General features: G+C 43.8%; 1 protein-coding gene across 1 annotated transcript in view; it reads left to right on the forward strand.

The window, feature by feature from the left end:
- thada (THADA armadillo repeat containing) overlaps positions 1–25,750 on the forward strand; it is a 559,310-nt gene that overhangs the window by 64,618 nt on the left and 468,942 nt on the right. The window contains exons 14-19 of the mRNA XM_070889374.1: positions 1,825–1,948; positions 3,181–3,332; positions 6,704–6,947; positions 16,474–16,609; positions 18,586–18,722; positions 22,893–23,057. Of these exons, the coding sequence (XP_070745475.1) occupies positions 1,825–1,948; positions 3,181–3,332; positions 6,704–6,947; positions 16,474–16,609; positions 18,586–18,722; positions 22,893–23,057 (958 nt within the window). The remainder of the gene's footprint in view (positions 1–1,824; positions 1,949–3,180; positions 3,333–6,703; positions 6,948–16,473; positions 16,610–18,585; positions 18,723–22,892; positions 23,058–25,750) is intronic.

Consider the following 25,750-nt stretch of genomic DNA (forward strand, 5'->3'; position numbering starts at 1 on the left):
GTTTTGTGTACCATTGAAGCTGGATAGGCACAGTACAATGTAATTGATTACCAGGTTTATTTAAAAAAAATCAGTATTCTGGTTCTTTGACAGACGGAATAATATATATCTTACAACAACAACTTTATATAGCACCTTTAACATAGTAAAACATCCCAAGACGCTTCACAGGAGTGTTATATGACAAAACAAATACATTTGACACCGAGCCACATAAGAAGAAATTAGCGCAGATGACCAAAAGCTAGGTCAAAGAGTTAAGTTTTAAGGAGCGTCTTAAAGGAGGAAAGAGGGGTAGATAGGCGGAGAGGTTTAGCAAGGAAGTTCTAGAGCTTAGGCCCAGGCAGCTGAATGCATGGCCACCAATGGTTGAGCAGTTATAATCAGGGATGCTCAAGCGGGCATCTCTTGGTGGGGGGGTGGATTTTGAAATCGAGGCGTTGCTTAACTGGGAGCCAATGTCGGTCAGCGAGCACAAAGTTAGGACACGGGCTGCCGAGTTTTGGATGACCTTAAGTTTACGCCGGGTAGATGTGGGAGGCCAGGCAAGAGTGCGTTGGAGTAGTCCAGTCTCGAGATAACAAGGGCATGGATGAGAGTTTCAGCAGCAGTTGAGCTGAGACGGGGGCAGAGATGGGCAATGTTATGGAGATGGAAATACGCGGTTTTAGTTATGCCGCAGATACGTGGCCAGAAGCTCATTTCAGGGTCAAATATGACACGTAGGTAAAAATTAGTGAAAATTATTTTTTAATTTAAGGACAGCGCTAAATCTAAGGGTGAACGTCCATCTATGTCGAATCCTATGGAAAACTTCAGTTTATCCTAGCGAAGTTACATCCCTTGTAAAAATGTTGAGGATTTTACATGGCACAGAACAAACTATATGCGGACTTGGCCCGTGATGAAATGCAGTATTATATAAAAGCAAATAAGAATATGCATTCTATTTACATGCTTTATGGCAATCTTTGCAAGTATAATCATGAAGGCTGGGTCATTGCCCAGAAATAGATTAACTAAACAGTGAATGATTCCATGGATTACTAAGGGAATGAATGATTAAATAACTGACTGAAATGGCACAGCGATGCCTTGTTTCTTTTGGATGACTTCTCAAGGTCCCTCACCGTGTAATATGAGGTGGCCCACAACCCACCAAGATTTATGAGGGCTTATCCTTTCCCTTAATCTAATTTTAGTTTATCTGAATGGGAGCCAAAGAATTCATCACCTTGAGCTCCATAGTCCCAATGGCTAGTCCCACAAAGCAAGATTATGTGTTGTTATTTATTTTTAATGATTACCATCAAGATTACATTTCAGTGATGTAGAAACTTGCAAATCTGTGATTATTTTCTAAATTTGAACCTTGAACATTCAGAAGTTAATGACGACCCTATTTGTGGGTGTTGTCGGTCTCCATTTTTGTGTTTAAAAAAAAAAAAATAATAATAATACATTTGTTAGGTGATGCATGTTACTGCTACACTATGCCTGAGTGGCAAGAACTATGCACTGAGTTGCAATTTCCCCATTGTGAGTTCCCAATCTTGGTCGAAGCTGCGGCTAAGCTGTAGAGCTGTAGAGCTGTAGAGCAGAGAGCGACATGAGCAAGTATGTTTTACGGTGGAAATTCTTAATATTGTCACCTTGCCATAATCAGCCCAAGGTTGAATGAGATTTCCTGCAGTGCAGATATGATAACATTGATTATAGTGAAACATTTATTTTTAATTTAAAATTGAGACAAACTGGTTGTTACAACTGAAATGTGGGAGCAGATCAGTATTTATGCATAGACTTTTTATTTTTATCTTCCAGGATTTTATGGTCTGGGTATGTGACAGACTATTCCAAGCTCTGTTTCCAGGTGCTGCATTCGCAAGCAAATTCATTGTCTTGAGTCTCTTAGGAATAATTGCTGAGGTTTTTGAAAATTTGGAGGGTAAGTTAGACGGAATGTGATCATGTGCTGTTCTTTTGGGATAGTGCTACCAAAAACTCTCCCACGTCACTTACACGTGCACTTTCTGAAACACAACTACCGAGCCTTTCCCCTACATTTGCCACTATACTTCCGCAGCCATCAATCTGCTTAACTACTCCCTCGTGTCCATGTTTGATGCCCTTGTCCCCAGCGAAACATTCACTCTCCCCCATCCTGGTTGTTCGCCTTGGTATGGCCTTTTTTCTCTTTTTTTTCTTCAAGCCCAAGGAGGCGTAGACTTGAGCATATCTGGTGCACAACTGGTTTAGCCCTCCATCACCAGATCTGGTGGGACCACATCAAGTGCTATCAGGCCTCACTGTCCTGCCAAAATCACACGCTAATCCAGGATCATCCAGGATCATCCTGGAGAGCAAAGATAAACCCTTACTCCTTTACTCCACTACCACATTCTCCTTACACTCCTTTCCTCTGCCCTGCTCTACCCTGACCTCTAACAATAAGTGTGAAGAACTCATATACTTTGTCCCTAATATGAGACGATCAGTTCAGCTGCCTCTTTGGCTTTCCCTTCTCCTTGTCCTACAAGTCATTATTCCTGCCCTAGCTCTGAACCCACATTTTTCTCCAGATTCTCTCTCCTATCTCCCCGCATGTGCTCTCTGAGCTCATTTTGTCTAAGAGACCTACATCTTGCTACCTCGACCTATTCCCACTAAACTAGTAACTACCCAACTTCTCTTCCAGGCCTCGATGCCGGCAGATATTGTAAACCGTTCCCTCCTTTCAGGTTCTGTTCCTCTTGATTTCAAAACTACTGTTAACACTTCTCTCTTCAAATAAACCCACTATCAACCCCTCTGTCCTTGAAAACTATTGCTCTATTTTTAATATCCCTTGCCTCTCCAAAGTCATTGAATGCCTTTAACCATCCATGCTTAATTTGACATGATTTTAGTTAGTTTCTTTTATAACTTCAATAGTAGGTATTTTTACGTAAAGATGGGAATAAACTGTCTAATGTTTAATGTCAAAAATATATCATGACAGCATTATAATACAGTTTTGAATCCTGTACAGTGAGGAGTATTTAGTGTATTGGGAAACAAAATTATCCATGCAGTATAGTGAAGTTTGCAAATACTTTTTAACAAAAAAAAAGTAAACATCAACTGCCTTGATAATCGATTTAGTGATTTTGTACTTTGTTTCAAATTGCTTTTCTACAGGTCAGACTTACAGAGTGATGCAAATGACTGATGTCTTGCAGCCAGCCTATGCCAACGCTTTACTTGGCTGTTTGAACAGCACCTTTGAAGAATTGAAACTTTTAGCTTATGATCTTTTGAAGAAACTTCCAGCTACAGTTTTAGGCTTACAGGTAATCCTTCTGGCAATGGTTTGGTAATTGTTCAATAGGTTTCGAATCTTTTTTTTAAGCAGAGTTTATTGTTTCAGATATTTGATATCTTTTATATATCAATCGAAGTACAGGTAGAGCGCCCGAAATCCGGAAACCTCGGGACCGAGGCCGTTCCGGATTTCGGGTATTAATGGATTTCAGAACGTCTTTCTGACGTCCCGAATCCGGAAACACCCAGGCGCGAGGTAAAGAGGGTGGGGCGGGGGGGGCGGGTGGTGTGCTGGTGTGGGGGGGTCCGGTGCTGGTGTGGGGGGGTGCAGCGGAGGGTTCAGCAGTGTCGGCTGTGGATCAGGGATCGGCGGCTGGGAAAAACCTGCATTGAAGACTTGCAAAAAAGGTAAGTTAAAGGGCTCAATTTTCCCCAAAGCATTTTTTTGGCGTACTTGAAGAGTTACTCCTGATTTTGTGGGGCCTAAGTACGCCCCAAAAAATATCCTAGGCTTCCCCGTTGGATTTCTTCATTTTGGCGTGGCGTAACCCGACCATTAGTTCTGGGGGTAGGGCCTTGATCTGCGCCAAAAAGATCGGGCTGCCATGGTAACCAGGGACACAATGTGAGCTGAGGCTGCAAAGTGAAACATACAGCCAGCTCCCAACACATTAAAAGAATTGAAAAACACATAGCAGCAACTTACCTCCAACCTCGTCCGAAGGGCTTGCCGGTCTGGTCCCATTCTCGGTCCCCATTCTCTCTGGATATCTCTCTATCTCTCTATCTATCTATCTATCGATCTATCTATCGATCTATTTATCTCTCTATCTATCTCTCTATCTATCTCTCTATCTATCTCTCTATCTATCTCTCTATCTATCTCTCTATCTATCTATCTATCTATCTATCTATCTATCTATCTATCTATCTATCTATCTATCTATCTATCTATCTATCTATCTATCTATCTATCTCTCTATCTATCTCTCTATTTATCTCTCTATTTATCTCTCTATCTATCTCTCTATCTATCTCTCTATCTATCTCTCTATCTATCTCTCTATCTATCTCTCTATCTATCTCTCTATCTATCTCTCTATCTATCTCTCTATCTATCTCTCTATCTATCTCTCTCTCTATCTATATCTCTAACCGGGGACCGAGAATGGGACCGGACAGCCTTTGGATGGGGTTGGAGGTAAGTTGCTGCTATGTGTTTTTCAATTCTTTTAGTGTGTCCGGGCATCTGCTGCGCCGATTTCCTTACCGCGCCGATTTCCTTAACTCTCCGGAAGGTTTTTCTGCAGAGGCCACATACGCTGGCCTAAGGACAACTGGAGTAACTCTCAGCTGGCCAAACTTCCCTAAATGGCCAGAATTGGCGTAGGTGGCTGATTACGCCCCCTTTGGCTGAAAAAAAAACTGACCTAAAAAAATCATCATTAACTCAGTTATGCTGGTGCAAATTGATTGGGGAAATTGTGGTTTTTCAACTTAGGCCATAAAAGAGCAGCCTACCCCCAAAAAAGGCGCAAATCGCTGGGGAAAATTGAGCCCAGTGTTTTTATATTTTAATTTTTCAGCGATTTAGTAGGTAAGGGTTTTGTGAATATTTTGTGAATTTTTATTTTGTTTTTTTGAATTTTTTTTTGTTGAAGTTTTTCCCCCTCCCTCGGCCCAACTCGCAGCGGTAATCGGTTTAAAAAAAATGTCCGGATCCTGGAACATTCAGAATTTCGGAACTCTGGACTTCGGACGCTCAACCCATACATACAATAAAAGTCTTGCTTCTATCTAACATGTACATCTCACCTCAAGGTGTCACATTTGTCACACTTGAAAGTGTTATATTTGGACCTGTGTTGGCTCAAATGTTGTACAAAACAACAACAAATCGTAACTGAATAGGTTGGAAACTTGCCAATAAACATTGGGCTAGATTTTGCTGGAGTAGAGAACATCCTGTTAGTTAGACTTGTTTGTGCACGTTTAGGTTTTAAAATGTTTTGCCCACAAAGTTGTTGGAACTCGAAGCTGATGACGATGTGGCGAGGGCAACAGGGCTTCTGGGATCTTGATGAACAATGGGACAAATAGTGATCACCTTAACCAATGAGATTTAAGGATTGAGAAACAAATGGGAAGGACTGTTCTGGCGGGCGAATTGAATGTAAAATCAGGTACAGATCGAGAAATAAAGAGAGGGAAAGAAACATTGGATTAAGAGAAAGAGAAAAAAGAGACAGAAAGGGAAAATAAGAAAAAAAAATAAAAAATGTGACTTTTTAAAATCTTTAATAATTCATAAGCTGAAGGAATGAGACTCCACACTAAATTGTTGATTAACAGTCATTAAAAATTATCACATCGTTAAAAGGGTACTTATGCTGTTAATTACAAGACTTAACTTTCTGTGGCGCGTTTAATGGGCAATCACTGTACAAATGCAGCGTCTTCATGACAGCCATGGGGAGGTTAAGCACGAAATTTCCCAAAGCTAACTCAATCGGTGAAAATCAGCTGGCAATTTGTGGCGATTCGCAGTTCATGGCATATCTTTTCCTCACTGCAGGTTGCGAGTTGATTTGCGCATTAATAACTGTGTGCGTTGATCAGATGCTATTAATTTTTTCAGCAATAACCTCCAATTGATTTCAGGATGTGCCTATTTACAGCACTTCTCCACGGGCCTCAGGGAACAGTCCCTGCGTCAGAATGGATACACCCAATGCACATATTTTCATCTAACCGGCGATATACGAATACCTAATTGGCGTCCCCAGGCAGCTCATAGCATTGCGGCGCGCTTCCCCTTGATGAATAAACAAAAACTAAATTTACTGGACTGTTGACTGTCTCCTAGTTTACAGTTTAGTAAACTTTCAGTCTTATTAGTAGAGCTGTCTTTTTAGATATCTAACATTTTTACCCTTGACAAATGTTCAGTGAACCACATTAAAAAAATACCATATATGGATGTTTCTTGTTGAGGTTATCCACTCATATATTACTTTCTGCATTCACTCAAAAATTCCAAATTTTTGGGGATACATATGAGCAGTAGATTACTATATGACTAACGTTGAAAATTCTGTTCAAGATCTGCCAAAGAGCCTTATTATTTGACTCCCGGTTTCAACTCTTTGATGATTTCAATCTCGGGAATTTCCAGTGGCTGTCCCTGATTTTCTTCTGGTCTGCACTCATCCCATCATTGTATATGCTGGAGTATTTAATCATGTACAAACATCAGTGCCACAAAGGTTATATTCAGAAACCTGTATTTAATTACCCTGTCCGAAACAATTACACTCAGGAACATGTTTAAAGTGCTTTGTGTGTTTCTTTTGGCTGGAACTGTTTATTAAATGTTCCTCTATTCTACCCCACTTTACAGGAGAATGAAAGATTGCAAACGCTTTTGCAGACAGCGTTGGACCTTTCGACCAGTACCAAACCTTATGATTGCATCACTGCTTCATACCTCCTGGCTCTTCTGCTACAGCAAGAAGGCTTACTGCCAGCTTTACATGCGTGTTCTTTAAAACAACAAACCATTGGTTACCAGTTTGATGACCTCAGCAAAGTTGATGGAAAGCGACCTGCAGATACGGAGATCCTAGAAACCAATATTTTAGCAGGTTAGTGTTGATCTACAATTCAGTACATTGTTACTCTTAAAAGTCAGTTTTTTTTCTTCGTTTACTTGCTCTTACTCATGTTCCATGTTATGAGTACAAAAGGACTATGTTTATATTAGAGGTAGTTTGTTTTTGTTGTTCTGTGAAAACATTTTTACAATTATTTACCAATTGACTTCATAAGTAGAAGTATGGTTTCATGTTGCAGCACTGTCCCGAGACTACCCCAAGGTCACACATTAATGGGCGATGATGTTTGAACACTGGCATTTAGATTATTGGGGAACATGAGGGGCAACTATATCTGCTCATAATTTTCTTTTGTATGCTTCATGCCTCTAACATCTCCTCCCGCAGGCACTGAATGTGCATCAGCAAAATAGCATCGCTCCCTCCCAGTCAAGTTGGGAGATTTCAACAATGCTGTTAGTGTCACTCCTACAACTGGCTTCTTTTGATTGTACATAGTTAATAGAACAGTTCCAGAGTATGATCATGCTTTCCTCTTGTAGGCCTGGAGAGAGAAAAATCATCCCTCTTTAACCTATAGACCCTCAAATCCCTTGTAGACCGAGATGACAGGGTAAACTTGATGCCAGAAAGTGCCCACAGAACGCTAATCCTCATGCCTTTTGTCAAATTACTCCTGATTTTTCAGAGAATAGACAGCAGCAACTTTTATTTATATAGCACCCTTAACATAGTAAAACATCCCAAGGCGCTTCCTAGGACTGTTATAAGACAAAAAAATTGGCACAGAGCCATGTGAGGAGAAATCAAGGCAGATGACCAAAAGCTTGGTCAAAGAGGTAGGTTTTCAGGAGCATCTTAAAGGAGGAAAGAGAGGTAGAAAGACAAAGGGTTTAGGGAGGGAATTCCAGAGTTTAGGGCCTAGGCAACAGAAGGCATGCTGCCATTGTTTGAGCGATTATAATCAGGGATGCTCAAGAGGGCAGAATTAGAGGAGCGCAGATATCTCGACATTTTGTGGGGCTGGAGGAGATTAGAGATAAGAAGGGGTGAGGCCATGGAGGGATTTGAAAACAAGGATGAAAATTTTAATATCTAGGCGTTGCTTAACTGCAGCCAATGTAGGTCAGCGCGCACAGGGGTGATGGGTGAGTGGGACTTGGTGCGAGTTAGGACAAGAGCAGCCAAGTTTTGGATGACCTCAGGTTTACGTAGGGTAGAACGTAGGAGTGCATTGGAATAGTCAAGTCTAAAGGTAACAAAGGCATGGATGAAGATGATGATGTCCCAGGAGAGGGCCAAGGGTACAGTACACTTCCAAAACTGACCTGTCTCAACCTTTGCAGATGTGTTCCTGAAGATCCTGCAGAGAAACAAAGTCTTCAGTAGTATCACACGCACTCATTACCAAGGCATCGGGTTCTACCTCTTTCCTCCTCCCCTTCAGTGTGCTGTGATAGCCCACAGTTCTATGCAAGTTAGCAACATACCTCCCCATCCATCTGGGTATTGCTCCCTCAAGTCCTCCAAAAACAGCCCCTGAGAAGGAGGAAGATGGACATCCAGGGCTTCAGAAGGTCAATACAACCAATGTAAGGTCACCAAGCCCCCTCAAGTTAAGCTGCATTGTGCCAGATGCCCATAGCCAGCTCTGCCTGGGTTAAGGAAAGGAAACACGAGGCAGTGGAGTCTACAAACTCTAACCACATACTCAGCAACCGTGGCTTTGTTAAATGATGCTGCAACCCAATGCAGCTTAAACATAGTAATTCTGTGGGCTAACAGTTGTTGACATGCAATACTTGAGTATTTGAGGGGGAAAGTACTTGGGACTCTAAAATCATGCAAGAAATGATGGTTGGAGGCCACCAGCTGTCTGGCTACTCAGCAAACACGGCCATGCATAGTAATGGAGACGGGCCAAAGCTACCTGCATGCCTCTGTGTGTTTTTGACATGTGATTTATGCTCCAGGAAACAGATTGGAAGTTGGAGGGATTGTGGATGAGAGGTGGGGGGGAACGTAGCTTAATGGTACTGGGGGAAAAGCTTGCACAGTAATGGACATGTGCAAAAGGGGTGACGTTCTGAGGGAAGTGGGAAGAAGGTCTGTAACCAACAGGAACACGCTCTCTCTATGGATAGTACCCATGGCAAATCATACACAGGGATGGGCTTGACCAGGTCCCTGCACACAGATGACAGCAGCCGAATCCCTATTACAGCAGAACTCAAAACTACCGTCCTGAATGAAGGTGTCTATATCACCAATTGAATGGAAGAAAGTCTGACTGCTTCACGAAGGAACAAGCAAACATGGCATTTCTGCAGGGGATGCATCATTTTGACCAAACAGTGGCAGCCTCTTACTTAAGGAGAGGAGTGGCTGTACTGATTAACAAGCGTCTTCCCTTCACACTGGAGACGATCATCCCTGAAGCGGACAATCATTCTATCTTGATAAAGGGTTGAGTAGTGGGCCAGCACGTGGTCACTGTATATGTCTCAAAAGTGGACTTCCCCACATTTTCCACCTCACCTTTTCTCTCATTTACCCTCTACATACAAAACAAACTAATCGTGGGAAATGACTTCAAATGTGCCTTCCTCCCCCAGCTAGACAGCTAGCAGACATGGGGCACCCAGGACAAGCTGAAGAAACACGAACTGGCAGGCCAACACTCCCAGCATGTTCTGTGCCTGTCACTTCTGGAAATGGTTGTGGTTGATGGAAAGACTGGCCATTCAGAGAATGCCAGGACTTGCTTTTCTAACTCTGCATTCCTCCTCCACGCTGATGTATCAGTGGAAACTTATTGAGAATTAAAATTCCTATGCAGTTTGGAACAATGAAAGTGACTGGAATGTGTGTCTCTCTCTCTAAAATATCAAAGACACAAAGTGCTCCTACCATTTTTCTGTGGGGGAGAAAAATATAGGCACTTTATTCAATGAATTGTTTACACCATTTAACCTGTCTAACAACAGTTACTTTAAACTATGGAATCTTCATTTTTCATGTATTGTAAGTGTCAATCTTTTTTGTCTGTTTACACACCTGTGAAGCATCTTGGGATGTTTTGCTATGTTAAGTGCGCTATATAAATGCAAGTTGTTATTATAAATGGCTACGGCAGCTGGTGCCTTTTGTTTATACTGATAACTCGCCAAATAATAATTGCTCATCTAGATGAGTTGCAACTCCTGGAGGGATGTACCGTTAATCAAGTTTAGAAGGGGGTTCTGAATAAAAGTGTGACATTTATCAAATGATTATGCTTAAATTCACTAAGATATTTGTTAAAAAATGAAAGATGGAAATAAGAAAAGACTAAACTGAAGTTTTGCATATTTATTGACCTTTTTAATTTAAAAAAAGTAAATAGCTGTTCCCCCATATTACATGCAGAGATTTATTGATGTAATTATGATGTTTATATACCTGCTGAGGATAAGGGAAACACTCTTCTCCTGAATCATAGAACATTTCTGTTTCCAATGTCTATGGGCAGATCCCATATTTTTTTCCAAATTCATTGGAGATGTTCAGCCCCTTCCCTTCCCCATGGAACATGATAATCCATAATATAATCAGCATCGCTGCAGGAAATCTGCTCACAGTAATACAGTAACAAGGCTGATATTAACCTAAATATGAAAATAGTTTTTTCCATTATGTAGATTATGTAAAAACCTGAATTACCAGTGTGTTGATTTATAATTAAAAAAAAAATGATTGAATATTTCGTTAAGCACAGTCTAAAGGCTTTAAAGGTGAGTTTTGGCGTAACAGAATGTTACAGTTCCATTCTTGGGATCATAGGGTTGCTGTTGAGCAATATAACTGGTGAACTTACTGTTATGTCTCAAATAAAGCAATGTGACTGAGTACTGTACACTTGAGTAAGTGTGACCCTTAGTCTCTTTATTCTGACTCTCGAGTGCTGGCACAGCATGGGAGGCCTGCTTATTTGCAGTGCTCCCAAGGGATGCTGGGATCCCTTGGGACTCCAACAGATGCGCCCTCTGGTGGCGATAGAATGCTGGTTACAAAGTGTTGCATACATAACATCACTTCCCACCCCCCCCCCCCCCCCCCCCCGCCCAAAGTCAATAGTACATTTATTTACAGGGTGAGACGATCTGGAGCTTTCCGCTCCCGAGTCGATCGTTTCTGTACAAACACAGATGCAGGTGAGTTGGTTGGGCCTTCGCTGGGCTGCTGCGCAGCTGGCCTTACTGGGCTGCTGGGGATGATGAGTTCAGCTTCGTGGTCAACTGTGATGTCGGTTGCCATTTGTGTGTATATCGGAGGGTCGAAGTTGGTGGTGTCCTCTTCAAGTTGCTCATGGCTGTTTGTGAATTGGAGTTTGGTTTGGTCCAAGTGCTTTCTGCAAGTTACTCCATTTGCAAGTTTGACCTCAAACACCCTACTCCCTTCTTTGGCTAGGACAGTGCCAACAAGCCATTTGGGACCATGTCCATAGTTGAATACAAATACAGGGTCATTGACTTCAATATCGCGTGACAAATTTGCGCGATCATGGTACATGTTTTGTTGATGCCGCCTGCCCTCGACATGATCATGAAGATCAGGGTGGACTAGAGAGAGCCTTGTTTTGAGTGCCCTTTTCATGTGCAGTTCGGCAGGAGAACCTCGGTGAGCAAGTGGAGTCTTGTGCGGTAGCTGAGCAGGACTTGGGACAGGTGGGTCTGCAGGGAGCCTTCCGACACACGTTTCAAGCTTTGCTTGATGTTTTGGACTGCCCGTTCTGCCTGGCCGTTAGATGCGGGCTTGAACGGGGCAGATGTGACGTGCTTGATCCCATTGTGGGTCATGAATTCCTTAAATTCAGTGCTGGTGAAGCATGGACCATTGTCGCTGACAAGGCCATCAGGCAGGCCGTGTGTGGCAAACATGGCTCATAGGCTTTCGATGGTGGCAGTGAACATGCTCACAGACATTATAACACTCAATCCATTTTGAATAAGCATCCACAACAACCAAAAACACTTTGCCTAGAAACGGGCCTGCGAAGTCAACGTGGATCCTAGACCACAGTTTGGAGGGCCATGACCACAAAAGTAGCGGTGCTTCCCTGGGTGCATTGCTCAGTTGAGAGCAAGTGTTCCATTGGGCACGCAAGACTCTAAATCTGAGTCGATGCCGGGCCACCACACATGGGATCTGGCTATAGCTTTCATCATTACTATGCCTGGGTGGGTACTGTGTAGGTTGTGTATGAACGTTTCCCTGCCTTTCTTACGCAAAACCATGCGATTACCCCACAAAAGTCAGTCCGCCTGTATGGACATTTTGTCTTTGCGCCGCTGGAACAGCTTGATCTCTTCATGCATCTCCACAGGGATGCTGGACCAGTGTTTTAAATGGGACAGTAAAGGATCCTGGCTGGTCCAGGTCCTGATCTGGCGGGCCGTAACAGATAACTTTTCGTTTTCAAATGCATCCATCACCAAAAGCAAGTCTGCAGGCTGTGCCATTTCCACCCCGGAGAACATTAGCGCAGTTCTCTGTGCCTGGCCTGTGGTGAATTACATAGTTATAGGCAGACAGCGTGAGTGCCCATCTTTGGATGCGAGCAGAGGCATTGGTATTAATACCTTTGCTCTCTGAGAATAGCGATATGAGCGGCTTATGGCCCGTTTCTAACTTGAACTTGAGATCAAACAGATACTGGTGCATTTTTTTCAACCCGTAAACACATGCCAGAGCTTCTTTTTCAATCATGCTGTAGGTCCTTTCGGCCTTGGACAAACTCCTGGACTGGTTGTAAAGTTCCCAATTTGCTTGCTTGTTGTAACACACATCCGACCCTGTACGAAGATGCATCACAAGCTAGCACTAAACGTTTACATGGGTCATACAGAACAAGCAGTTTGTTGGAACATAACAGATTTCTGGCTTTCTCAAAAGCAGCCTCTTGTGATTTCCCCCATACCCAGTCATCTCCCTTGCGCAGCAACATATGTGGAGGTTCTAGCAAGGTGCTTAACCCGGGTAGGAGTCCTAGGAACGACCGCAGCTCCATCACATTCTGTGGTCTCGGCAGTTTCTTGATGGCCTCCACCTTGGTGTCAGTGGGTCTGATGCCGTCTGCCGCAATTCTTTTCCCTAAGAACTCGACCTCTGGCGCCGGGAAAATACACTTCGAGCATTTCAACCTGAGTCCCACACGATCTAGCCGACTTAGAACCTCTTCCAGGTTCTGCAAGTGTTCGATGGTGTCCTGACCTGTGATCAATATATCGTCCTGGAAAACCACAGTGCATGGAACCGACTTTAGCAGACTCTCCATGTTCCTTTGAAAAATAGCCGCAGCCAATCGAATCACAAACTGGCATCTATTGTAGATGAACAGATCTTTGTGCGTGTTGATGCAGGTGAGGCTTTTTGAAGATTCTGCCAGCTCCTGCGTCATGTTGGCCGAGGTCAGGTCCAACTTGGTGAACGTCTTCCCTCTTGCCTGCATTGCAAATAGGTCATCTGCCTTGGGTAGCGGGTACTGTCCTGCAGCGAAAAATGGTTAATCGTTACTTTATAGTCCCCACAAATTCTGACCGTGCCATCGCCTTTGAGAACCGGAACAATCGGACTGGCCCACTTGTTGAACTCAACCGGCGCGATGATGCCCTCTCATTGCAGCCTGTCCAGCTCGATCTCCACTTTCTCTTGCATCATGTATGGCACCGCACGTGCCTTGTGGTGGATGGGTCGTGTACCGGGAACCAAATGGATCTGCACCTTCGCCCCAGAGAAATTTCCGATGCCTGGCTCAAACAACGACGGGAACTTGCTCAAAACCTGGTCACATGAGGCGTCGTCGACAGACGAAAGTGCTCGGATGTCGTCCCAGTTCCAGCGGATTTTTCACAGCCAGCTTCTGCCGAACAGTGTGGGGCCATCTCCTGGTACAATCCATAGTAGTAGTTCGTGCACCGCTCCATCATAGGAGAACTTGCTTGGGCCTTTGTGCCTTGTTGCACCACAGCCTCTCGAAGGCCTTTTTGCTCATGATAGACTGATCGCACTCGTGTCCAATTCCATGGATACTGGAATTCCATTCAGTTCAACTTTTAACATGATCGGTGGACATTTCCTGGTGAAGGTGTGTACCCTGTACACTTCTGCCTCCTCAGTTCAAGTCTCCAATTCAGTTTGATCCGCCATGGATCGATCTTCCTCTGCAACGTCGTGGTTTGCAGGGTTTGCAGCTCATCTGCACATTCGCTGGAGGTGTCCCATTGTTCCACAGCCTTTGCACGCATAGTGTTTGAAATGGCATTGATGGGCTCGATGATCACCTCCGCAGTGCCAACAAGGAGTTAATTGCCTCTCATTCACACTTGATGGCGGACTCTGAGTCATCTGAGGTCATGCAGCTGCAGGCGTGTACATTCTGCCATATGCATTCCTGCCTGAAAACGACGTTATTTTGTGTACAGTACTTGCCGATGCATCTTTATGCTGCGAAATTTGTTTGGTGTTATCGCTGGTGGATATAAATGCCTGAGCTATCGTTATGGCTTTGCTCAGGTTCGGTGTTTCAACAGTCAATAGTTTGCGAAGGATAACCTCATGGCCAATGCCAAGGGCAAAAAAGTCTCTTGCATTTGCCCCAGGAATCTACTGAATTCGCAATGTCCTGCAAGGCGCCTTAGTTCGGCGACGTAGCTCGCCACTTCCTGGCCTTCAGACCGTTGACAAGTATAAAATCGATACCTTGCCATCAGAACACTCTCGCTCAGATTTAGGTGCTCCCGGACCAACGTACACAGTTCTTCATACGATTTGGTTGTTGGTTTCAAGAAGATTCTTCATGAGGCCATAGGTTGTTGCCCCGCAGACGGTGAGGAGGATCGCCCTTCATTTGGCAGCATTCTCATTCCCTTCCAGCTCGTTGGCCGCGAAGTATTGGTCGAGTCGCTCCACAAAGGCTTCCCAATCATCACCTTCTGAGAATTTCTTCAGGATACCAACAATTCTCTGCATTTTCACGTGATGGTTCATTATCTATTACTCGTCGCCAGTTGTTATGTCTCAAATAAAGCAATGTGACTGAGTACTATTGACTTGAGTAAGTGTGACCTTTGTCTCTTTATTCTGACTCGAGAGTGCTGGCACAGCATGGGAGGCCTGCTTATACGCAGTGCTCCCAAGGGATGCTGGGATCCTTTGGGACTCCAACAGATGTGCCCCCTGGTGGCAGTAGAATGCTGGTTACAAGGTGTTGCATACATAACACTTACGAATTGGGGACTGTAGTAGTTGATATTGTGGCATTTTTGACAATTTGCCTTTAGGGCATGTAGAAAATGTAATTTTTTTTGTTGAGACTTTTACTTGTAGTTAGTTATCTTCTTCTCACAGGAGATTAAATACATTTACAGGATTCTAGGGTAGATTGTAATACCCTCCGCCCAGCAGAAATAGGACACTAGAGGAGTTAAAATGGAGATGGGAGATTTACCTTGCTCCAACACCATTTTTTCCCAGGGCCTGTTGCTGGCCACCTAAATCAGGCAGGCCTCATTTGTAAGTACAAATAGGTGTCCTGTGATGTACATAGGAACCTGATGCCATTTTAACGCCTCCCAGGTGGACTGTGTGCTGTGGACTCTCTGTTCACTAAAACCTAATGGTACAGCAGAAGCGGCCTGAAAAGGTAACTGCTAAAATTACCTTTGTGTGACCAGGAAGAGCAGGAGTTCTCTTCTGGGCTTCACAAGAATAATGTGGAACACTGCTGCGGTGGGCTGCACCATCCTGCGATGGCCAATACTCCCTTTGGTTGGCTGGCCTGTGTGCTCCTTTGTTCGGTCACCCGATGGTTAAAATCTACTCCTTGGCTACAATTATACATTGTTCATGATAGACCGAAATGCCTTTTCTTGAGCTTTCACTTGTATGACACACCCGAGTTACGTTACTATTTTTGTCCAGTATTTGTGTCTTTCTTATGATCTCTTGACCAGACTGCTGCACGGAGGCTGATCAGCTCCTATTTCTGAAGTTCAGTTGGAGTACAGAAACTCAATTGAAGTTTCCTTTTCATGGAGGCAAGATCTATAAATAGAGTGAAGGAAAGCAGAGCCTGACAGTACAGTTTTATTAAACAGTTATTTTAATCTTTTGGGAAAATGGGTTCTCTGTGGATAATTTGTGAAAAGTTTTAAGTTCAAAATCAGAAGCTGTTTATGTAGGTGACTGTTCTCTTTTCTGTGAGTCTTGCTGTGGAATGTGGCTGCACATTTTTGGCAGCAATTGACTGCTTTGCAAAACCTTGGCTCAGATAAATGTGCAATGAACAAAGTATTTCTGAAACGTAAGGTCAATTTCATGAAAAGAGATTGCTGTAAAACTTAATCCATTGTAGGACCTTAATTAGATGCCTTTCGATTTTTAAATCCCTAATGTACAGACACAGCCGGGGACTTGTATGCTGTACAGACAGAACTCCATGGATAAATACAAAGTTTATTTATTGACTCTGTTTATTTTCATTTAATCTATATTTACTTTCCCCCTCGTTTTCTAGTTATTAAATGTCTGCTGAACTGTCTGTCAGATGAGATCAGGCAGGCTGAAAGATCCCTGGTGCACACAGCAGCTTCCAACCCCTTATATGGAAGAGTTCATTGCATCATTGGAACTTTGCAACAACTGTCTCTAAAGTAAGTGATCTTACTGATGAACTATTATTATAGTTAATTTAAATACGGTTAAAATAGTTATCCATATTTTATAGTTGCAACATTCCATCTCCAAATATATAGAAAATTCCGACGCTGGGCTTTGTCCTCGAATAAACTCATCTTCGAAATGTCAGCATTTACCTGCGGTACCTGTTGGGCCTGTAGGTGGTGCTATGATTGCATTTATAATGTTGAAGCAATTCTCAAGCAATGTTGGCTCCAAACCCAACACTGTAACTGCATTCTCTCCCTTCAGGTCAGCATCTATGTTAGTATGTAGCTCCATTACAATTTCACTGGGAGGCAGTGCAGAAGAAATGTGGAAATTTAAAATAGTATCTTCTATCCTTTCTCTCTCTTTCCCCCACCACCCCCCCCCCATCCCTCATTGAATATTTGAAGTTGTATTTTTATTCGATCACCATAAATAAGTGGTTCTGATGCTGCTCAACACCACAGCAGATCCACTGTTACATTGAGAAAGATACATCAGCTTGGTTTTGTCTCACTTCATAGTCAGACACGACAGTCTTGTATCCCAATTTCTTGTATCCCTCAAGCTGGGAATTTACGAGCACCACCAGCAACTATCTCGGGATTTTCCTGATTCCAGTAGTTAGCCTTTGTGGCTTAAAAGGGACAGGCTTGCAGCCACATTGTGCGTTACATGGTACAGTGCTCCTCTTGTATAAATCTGTATCCAACTTGAAATAAGCAATGCCATGAGAGATCCGCCAGTACTGTATAGAAATGCCTACCATTCATACGATGCATGTGTTTTGATTTATAATTTAATTCAAAATATATGTTGCAAAGAGTCTAATTTAATATTTAAATTCACCATACATCAGAGTGCACTTGATTCGAGAGCTGATAGTGTGCTTACATACCTGACATTATTGGGTGACTCAAACCTTAAAATAAACTTACATAAGAACATAAGAAAGAGGAGCAGGAGTAGGCCACCTGGCCCCTCGAGCTTGCTCCGCCATTTAATAAGATCATGGCTGATCTGATCATGGACTCAGCTCCACTTCCCTGCCCACTCCCCATAACCCTTTATTCCATTATCGCTCAAAAATCCATCTATCTCCCCCCTAAATATATTCAATGACCCAGCATCTACAGCTCTCTGGGGCAAAGAATTTCACAGATTTACAACCCTCATAAAAGAAATTCCTCCTCATCTCAGTTTTAAATGGGCGACCCCTTATTCTGAGACTATGCCCCCTAGTTTTAGTTTCTCCTGTGAGTGGAAGTATGCTCTCTGCACCCACCTTGTCAAGACCCCTCATTATCTTATATGTTTCGATAAGATCACCTCTCATTCTTCTGAACTCCAATGAGTATAGTCCCAACCTATTGAACCTAGCTTCATAAGTCAACCCCCTCATCTCCGGAATCAAGCACGTGAACCTTCTCTGAACTGCCTCCAATGCAGGTATATCCTTCCTTAAATACGGAGACCAAAACTGTACGCAGTATTCTAGGTGTGGTCTCACCAATACCCTGTACAGTTGTAGCAGGACTTCTCTGCTTTTATACTCTATCCTCCTTGCAATAAAGGCCAACATTCTATTTTCCTTCCTGATTACTTGCTGTATCTGCATACCAACTTTTTGTGTTTCGTGCACAAGGACCCCAAGTTCCTCTATTATGCAGTATTTTGCAATTTTTCTCCATTTAAATTATAACTTGCTTTTCTATTTTTTCTGCCAAAGTGTATATCCTCACATTTTCTCACATTGTACTCCATCTGCCAAATTTTTGCCCACTCACTTAGCCTGTCTATATCCCTATGCAGATTTTTTGTGTCTTCCCACCCATTTGCTTTCCCACCCATCTTTGTATCATCAGCAAACTTGGCTACTTTACATGAATCAATCATGGCCAGATTGTTTACACAGCCTGCATTACTGTTCATATTAATAATGCTATTAATGTCTACTTTTTAGGTCAGTATCAAAACTAGCAGATTGGAAGGAGATTGTAGCGGAGCTGATTTCAATGGCCTACCATCTGTCTGCAGTGGTATCTCCTATTTGTCAAAGTTCCTCACCGGAAGGATTAATTCCAATGGATACAGACCTTGGTAAGGTGCTGCAGTCAAAATAGGTAGAATATCAGAGCAGAATGTTATTGGAATGTTAGCTGTGGCTCAGTGGGTTGCACTTGCAATCAGGATGTTGTGGGTTCAAGTCCCACTCGAGAGACTGAGGGAAAGTTGCACTGTCAGAGGTGCTGTCTTTTGGATGAGACGTTGAGTGGGGTCTACCAGAGTTTGTGGAATAAGCACATTCGCAGAGGTTAGAGAATAAAGTGATACCTTGGTGATGCAGCTACCCATGATTCTATATTGCGTCACTGAGCACTGAGGATGAAGAAAGTGGTGAATGTATAGAAGGCAGTTCAGAGAAAGTTCACGCAGTTGATTCCTGGAATGACGGGGTTGTCTTATGAGGAAAGCTTGAGCCTGTAATTGAAGTTTAGAAAGATGAGAGGTGATCTTATTGAAACATACAAGATTCTGAGGGGGCTGGACAGGGTAGATGCTAAGAGGATGTTTCCCCTCATGGAGGAATCTAGAACCAAGGGACTAAGGGCCCAAGTTTCCACAAGAAAAAAAACGGGTGCACCTCCGAGCTGGGCGCCCATTTTTCGCGCCTAAAACGGCGCCTAAAAAAATCCTCGGTATTCTCCACCTACTTACAGGTCCTGTGGCCCTCGGCGCAGCCAGCACGAGCTGTGGGGGGGGCGGAGCCAGGTCCCGGCGCTGAAAACAGTGCCGGGACCTCTGCACATGCGCACTACAGTCGGCACGCAAGTGCAGTAGCTCCAGGCGCCGAACTGTGTGGGAGGGGCCCGAAGCACGCAGCCCCTAGCCCTGGCTGAATGACCTCGCTGGGGCTGCGTGAATGAGGCTCCTCCCACGGCCAGCTCCTGCTCCCCCCCCCCTCGACCAAACCCGACACTCGCTCCCCCCGCCCCGACCCGAGGCCCACTCCCCCCGCCCCGACCCGAGGCCCGCGCCCCCCCCCCCGACCCGACCCGAGACCCTACCCGAGACCCGACACCCGCTCGCCCCGACCCGAGACCCGCTCCCCCCGCCCCGACCCGACACCCGCTCCTGTTCCCCAACCCCTCCCCTCCCCCCTCTCTCCCCCCCCCTGTCCCCCCCTCTCCTCCCCCCACCCCTATCTCTTCCCCCCCCTCTCTCTCTCTCTCTCTCTCTCTCTCCCCTCCCTCCCCTCCCCTCCCCTCCCCTCCCCCCTCCCCTCCTTCCCTCCCTCTCTCCCTCTCCCTCCTCCCTCTCCCTCTCTCCCTCCCCCTCTCTCTCTCTCTCCCTCCCTCTCTCTCCCTCCCCCTCCCCCTCCCGCTCAGCGGCACGAACGGCTGCAGAATTCTCCCTGGCTGAAGCACTTTCACACAGGTAGGAAGATGGTTTATTTAATCTTTTCTTGGCTTATAAATGTTTATTCAGGTTGGATTTATTTGTATAATATTTGTATAAGTATAAATAAGGATTTATTTTCGAATTTAATGAGTTCCCTTCCCCCCCCCCCCCCCACCTCGTTCTGGACGCCTAATTTGTAACCTGCGCCTGATTTTTTAATGTGTAGAACAGGTTTTTTCAGTTCTACAAAAATCTTCACTGGCTCCATTCTACTTTAGTTTGGAGTACATTTTCACTGTGGAAACTTTCAAATCAGGCGTCAGTGGCCGGACACGCTCCCTTTTGAAGAAAAAATTCTGTTCTAAACTAGAACTGTTCTACCTGACTAGAACTGCAGAAAAAAAAATGTGGAGAATTGCGATTTCTAAAATAGTCCGTTCTCCACCAGTTGCTCCTAAAAATCAGGCGCGAATCATGTGGAAACTTGGGCCCATAGTTTCAGAATAAGGAGTCACCCATTTACGACGATGGGGAGGAATTTCTTCTCTCAGAAGGTCATGGATCTTTGGAATTCTCTATCCCAGAGAGCTGTGGAGGCTGGGTCATTGAATATATTCAAGGATGAGAGAGACAGATTCTTGAACTATAGGGAGTCAAGGGTTATGGGGAGCGGGCAGGAAAGTAGAGTTGAGGCCAAGATCAGATCAGCCATGATCTTATTGAATGGTGGAGCAGGCTCGAGGGGCCGTATGGCCGATTCCTGCTCCTATTTCTTGTGTTCTTATGGAATGATGTTACCAGGATTGGGGTTGAAATTTCATTGAGACCAGGGTTGCTTTACCTCTGCCGCCTCTTACTTTTTTCCCTCCTCCATTACGGGTAACCATGTGCAGGGTGATGTAGGCTTCGCAAAATAGCTTCTTCACATTTTCCCATCACCACCACTTGAGACCTCCCAACAGCATGGCTTAAATTGGAAATTTGCCATGTGGGGAATTGCAAACATTAAGCTGTGTTGAATACTTTCCCACATTATTGCTCTGCTTTCTTTTTGTTTTGCTATTTTGTTTTTGTTTTCTGTTCAGCATGCAGTTCAACTTGGAATTATCCCTTCATTCATGAACACTACAAGCTGTCAAACCTATAATATTGTCCCAAACTTCCAATAGTGCTTCATTAGTGTAACAGGACTCCAATAGGGTAAATCACTTTGTTATTTTCTGGATTTGCTCTGATGTGTGAACAAGGAACTTTTGTGAGACCGTTGATGAGTATTGTGTATGTATTTGGTACTGTGGTAGTCAGTGCAGAATAGAATCAATCGGTTCTACAAGCAGGAAGAGGCTGTGCATTCAATATACACCGCACATTGCAGGAGCTCAGTGCCATTCAAGATAAAAAATGCTCACTTTATCGGCGCTCCATCCACCACCTTAAACATCCATTCCCACCACCACCGGCACACTGTGGCTGCAGTGTGTACCACCCACAAAATGCACTGCAGCAACTCGCCAAGGCTTCTGTGGCAGCACCTCCAAAACACTTGACCTCCGTCACCTAGCAGGACAAGGGCGGCAGCTGCTTGGGAACACCATCACCTCCAAGCTCCCCTTCAAGTCACACAACATCCCACCTTGGACATACATCACCATTCCTTCATCGTCAATGGATCAAAATCCTGGAACTCCCTCCCTAACAGCACTGTAGGAATACTTTCACCACAAGGACTGTAGCGGCTCAAGAAGGCGGCTCACCACCACCTTCTCAAGGGCAACTAGGGTTGGGAAATAAAATGCCTGTGTTGCCAGCTATGCCCATATCCCGAGAATGAATAAAAATAGAAGTATAGCCGAGCTTGATAGGTTCTCAGGAAGCTGTGTGCTGAACAGCTTTGTACAAACCTGAGCCTCTATTTCATTGTGCCAGTTCACTATTCCTCAGCTTGTGGTTCTCTGCTCCGTGCCAGACCTCATCCTCACCAGTAGTTTGGGACCACATCGCAAGCTTCTCTGCAAGACCAGGCTTGATTAGTCCAGCACATCAAACGTTCTGTTCATTTCTCCGGCCTCTCCGGGTTTTCGTGTTTTCTCTGCTTTCCCAGGACTCAAACATCAGCACTTGCACACATTGTAGGAATATAGCCTGACTTGGATCGGTTCTGAGGAAACCAGACATCCAAAAATGTATTTCTAAAGAAGACAAATCAAAATATAAAAGCAAATAAAGCAGACCAAAAAAACTCATTAAAATACAAGGGGCCGAGACAGGACTTGGAATGTTGCCCTTGGCTCAACGGGGTCCAACTGTCCAGTTTCCTGGCATGAAGAACAAAATATTGAGAAAATGGAAATGCAAAGAACAAAATAACACAGGAGCACAGATAGAAAAAAGAAACTAGGAAATTAAAAGAAAAATGCAGAAACCTTCATACAGTTGCATTTATTGCTTTGGGTAACTTTTAAGGAGTATTTTTGTGTAACTTTTTAATGAAGTGAATTCTTCCAACTAAATGTAAACCATATATATACTTTTAAATTCTTCTAGGAACAATAAAGTATGAAAGCTTTTTTAAGAAACTTGAATTAATATTTTGGTTTTTTTAAGCTGTGAGAAGTCATGAGGACAGCTAGTGTGGAATAGAAATGTCACACAAGTGCTCTTCAAATGTTGTGATTAAAGCACATCATTGAGGTGATACAATGTGACTTCAATCCTGAATTTGCCCCATGTGTTAGCTGGCCTGAGAAGGCTTGATGATAGCAGTAGGTTCAAAAGGTTTTCCATTCGCCAGTATTTGCTTGTTTTGCTTTGTGCACAAAAGTCCAATGTAACAAAACAAAATGACATGGTAACGTTTCCTTTTAACAGAGACTGCCGAAAATCTACATAAGATTATAACTGAAATAAAACCACGGGACACAAATGATTATTTTGCACAAGCAAAACTGCTGAAAAGTGATGAAGACCGAGACTCGAGCAAAAATCTCTGTGAAGACTGCAGACCTGCTGAAACTTTGAGCATGACAATGACAGGTAACAAAATCAAATAGTTTTATAAGCATTTGTGCATTTAAGGACAAATTAAAGATTCAAACTTTATATAAATGGCTTCCAACGTATTCAAACTTCAGACAGTTTAACATTTGCTTCAATATAATTACATAAGTTCTCTGTTGGCAATGTTAATGACCAGGTATGTATATGTATATGTTGCTGGCAGGATTTGAGCAAAGGAGAAAAAAAATCAGTACAATGCACAGATGAACGCAGCCCACAAATCGGTTCTGGTGTTACATGTAGAGAACAGTAGAGAGTAGATTTGAAAATATGTTGCTATTTCAAAGAAGTAGTTCTGCATAAATGAGATACTTGCAATTCAAGTAATTTCAGCTGTTTTTCAAACAGTTAAGCTGTATCTTGCTGGTGCAACAATAATTTTTGTTCCCTGCAATCTCCCGCCGCCCCCCCCCCCCCCCCCCCCCATTCTGAAGGCGCTCACTATGCTGGGGTACAGTCCCCAGGGCTGTAGCAAAGCTCTAGTACCTTGTGCAAGGAGGTGAGACTAGCCAGAGAGTGTTGGCCAGCTACTGACCATGGAGGGATCACAGTTGAACCTGATCCTGTCCTGACTGCTGATTCACAAATACACATTGAATGAACTTGCACTGAGAGTTTATAGCCTCCCGAATAGGGAAGACTTGCTGTGTTTAACACTGCCCTCTAGTGGTCAAAATGTTTCACATTTTTTCTTGAATCATTCTCCATGTATTGTCGCCGGTACATTGGGCAATTCCGCATGGGAAATTGCAGGAGTGCCTGGGCTTTTCTTTAAAACACTCTTCAATTCCAAACTTCCTTATGACTTTGTGCCCTCTCCCTATACTGAAGGTAGTGATTCAAGCTTGGAGCTTGTTCAGCGGGTAACAACGATTATCTGTCCCCTCACCCAACGGGTCTTTTGTCATTTGTGAACCTAATGATCATTGATGAGCTATTTTGGTGGGGGAGGGGAGGGGAGACAGTTCCTCCCATCAAGTATTTTACAGTGAGTACAAATCCAGGATCTTACTTTGCACTTGTATTTCTAAGAAAATTAACACCACAAAGATTTCACCCCCTTGAAGTCAATATGTGCATAAATTCAGCAGCCAGGTTTTCCTGCACTGGTGAGATTGGCGACGTACACTGTAAATGTAGCTAGGAGCTAAATTTGGTGAGAAGCTAGGGACTGTGGAGGAGCAGAGAGATTTTGGGGTCCATGTACATAAATCACTAAAAACTAGTGGACAGATAGAAAAATAATTTAAAGGGTACAAAAATAATTTCAAGGTTAATGGATGTTAGCCTTCATCTGAAGGGATCTGGAGTACGAAGGGATGAAAGTTATGCTGCAGCTGTACAGAGCTCTGCTTAGTCTGTATCTGGAGTACTGCATTCATTACTGGGCACCGCACCTCAAGAAGGATATACTGGCCTTGGAGGAGAAGCAGTGCAGATTCATCAGAATGATACTGGGGCTAAAAAAGTTAAATTATGAGGATCAGTTGCCCAGTCTAGGATTATATTCCCTTGCGTATAGAAGATTGAGGGATCATCTAATTGAGGTGATTAAGATGATTAAAGGATTTAATAGGGTAGATAGAGAGAAACTATTTCCTCTGGTAAGGCAGTCCAGAACAAGGGAGCAGAACCGTAAAATTAGAGCTTAGGCTATTCAGGGGTGATGTCGGGAAGCACTTCTTCGCACAATACTATTGAGGCTGGGAGTCGATTGAAAAATAAAAAACTGAGATTGATAGATCTTTGTTAAGTAAGGGCATTAAGGGATATGGAGCAAAGGCAGGCAAATGGAGCTAAGGTACAGATTAGCCATGATCTAATTGAATGGCAGAGCAGGCTCAAGAGGCTGAATCCTACATAGTCGTCCAGTGAAGCCGATCTCGCCATTGATAACTTCCTTCATATTTTCTCGCAATTATAATTAGAATACGCCGCAGCGAGCATGACAGCAAATCGGAAGCAGATCAACCATTGGCCAATAATTTGTTCTGAAGCTGATACTGCCCACTGTCACCTTAATCTATAGAGTGCCGTTTGATTGGTGCGTAGTTGTACAAGGTGCCTTATGGGAGATGTTGTGCCACTTTTAAAGAATGACTTCCAGTGGAGGAGCAGGCAGAGGCAAGCAAAGAAGGGAGCTGGTCACTGGGAGGAGGCTGAAAATAAGAACATGTCTGGATAAATGCAACAAAGGCTGGGTCCATGGCGGGGCCGAGGAGGGGAGCGGGAGGGTGGAGGGACCTGAGAATAGTTTCTTGCATGCTATGTGGTGAGAAGTGGCAGTAACACTGAGTGCCACCTCTTTCATCAGCAGGACTGCATACCAGTGTTGGAAACAATTCAATGGCCTGATGAGGGCAGGCAGGTTAAGAGACTGATCACTAACCCTTTTCTTTCTTGGGCAGAAACGCACTCTAAAATGACTAGCTGAATGCCAGCCTTCACAATGCGCCACGGGTAAGGGGGTTGGGGGGATCACATGAGGTATTTTGCAATAGCTATGAGGAAAGATTAGATACGGTGATTTTGTTCTCTTTGGAACAGAGGAGGCTGAGGGGAGACTTTATTGAGGTGTATAAAATTATGAGGGGCATAGATAAGGTGGATAAGAATGACCTATTTCCCTTGGCAGAGAGGTCAACAACCAGGGTGCATAGATTTAAAGG

This window comes from Pristiophorus japonicus, chromosome 9 (assembly GCF_044704955.1).
Source record: "Pristiophorus japonicus isolate sPriJap1 chromosome 9, sPriJap1.hap1, whole genome shotgun sequence".
NCBI classification, from domain to species: domain Eukaryota; kingdom Metazoa; phylum Chordata; class Chondrichthyes; family Pristiophoridae; genus Pristiophorus; species Pristiophorus japonicus.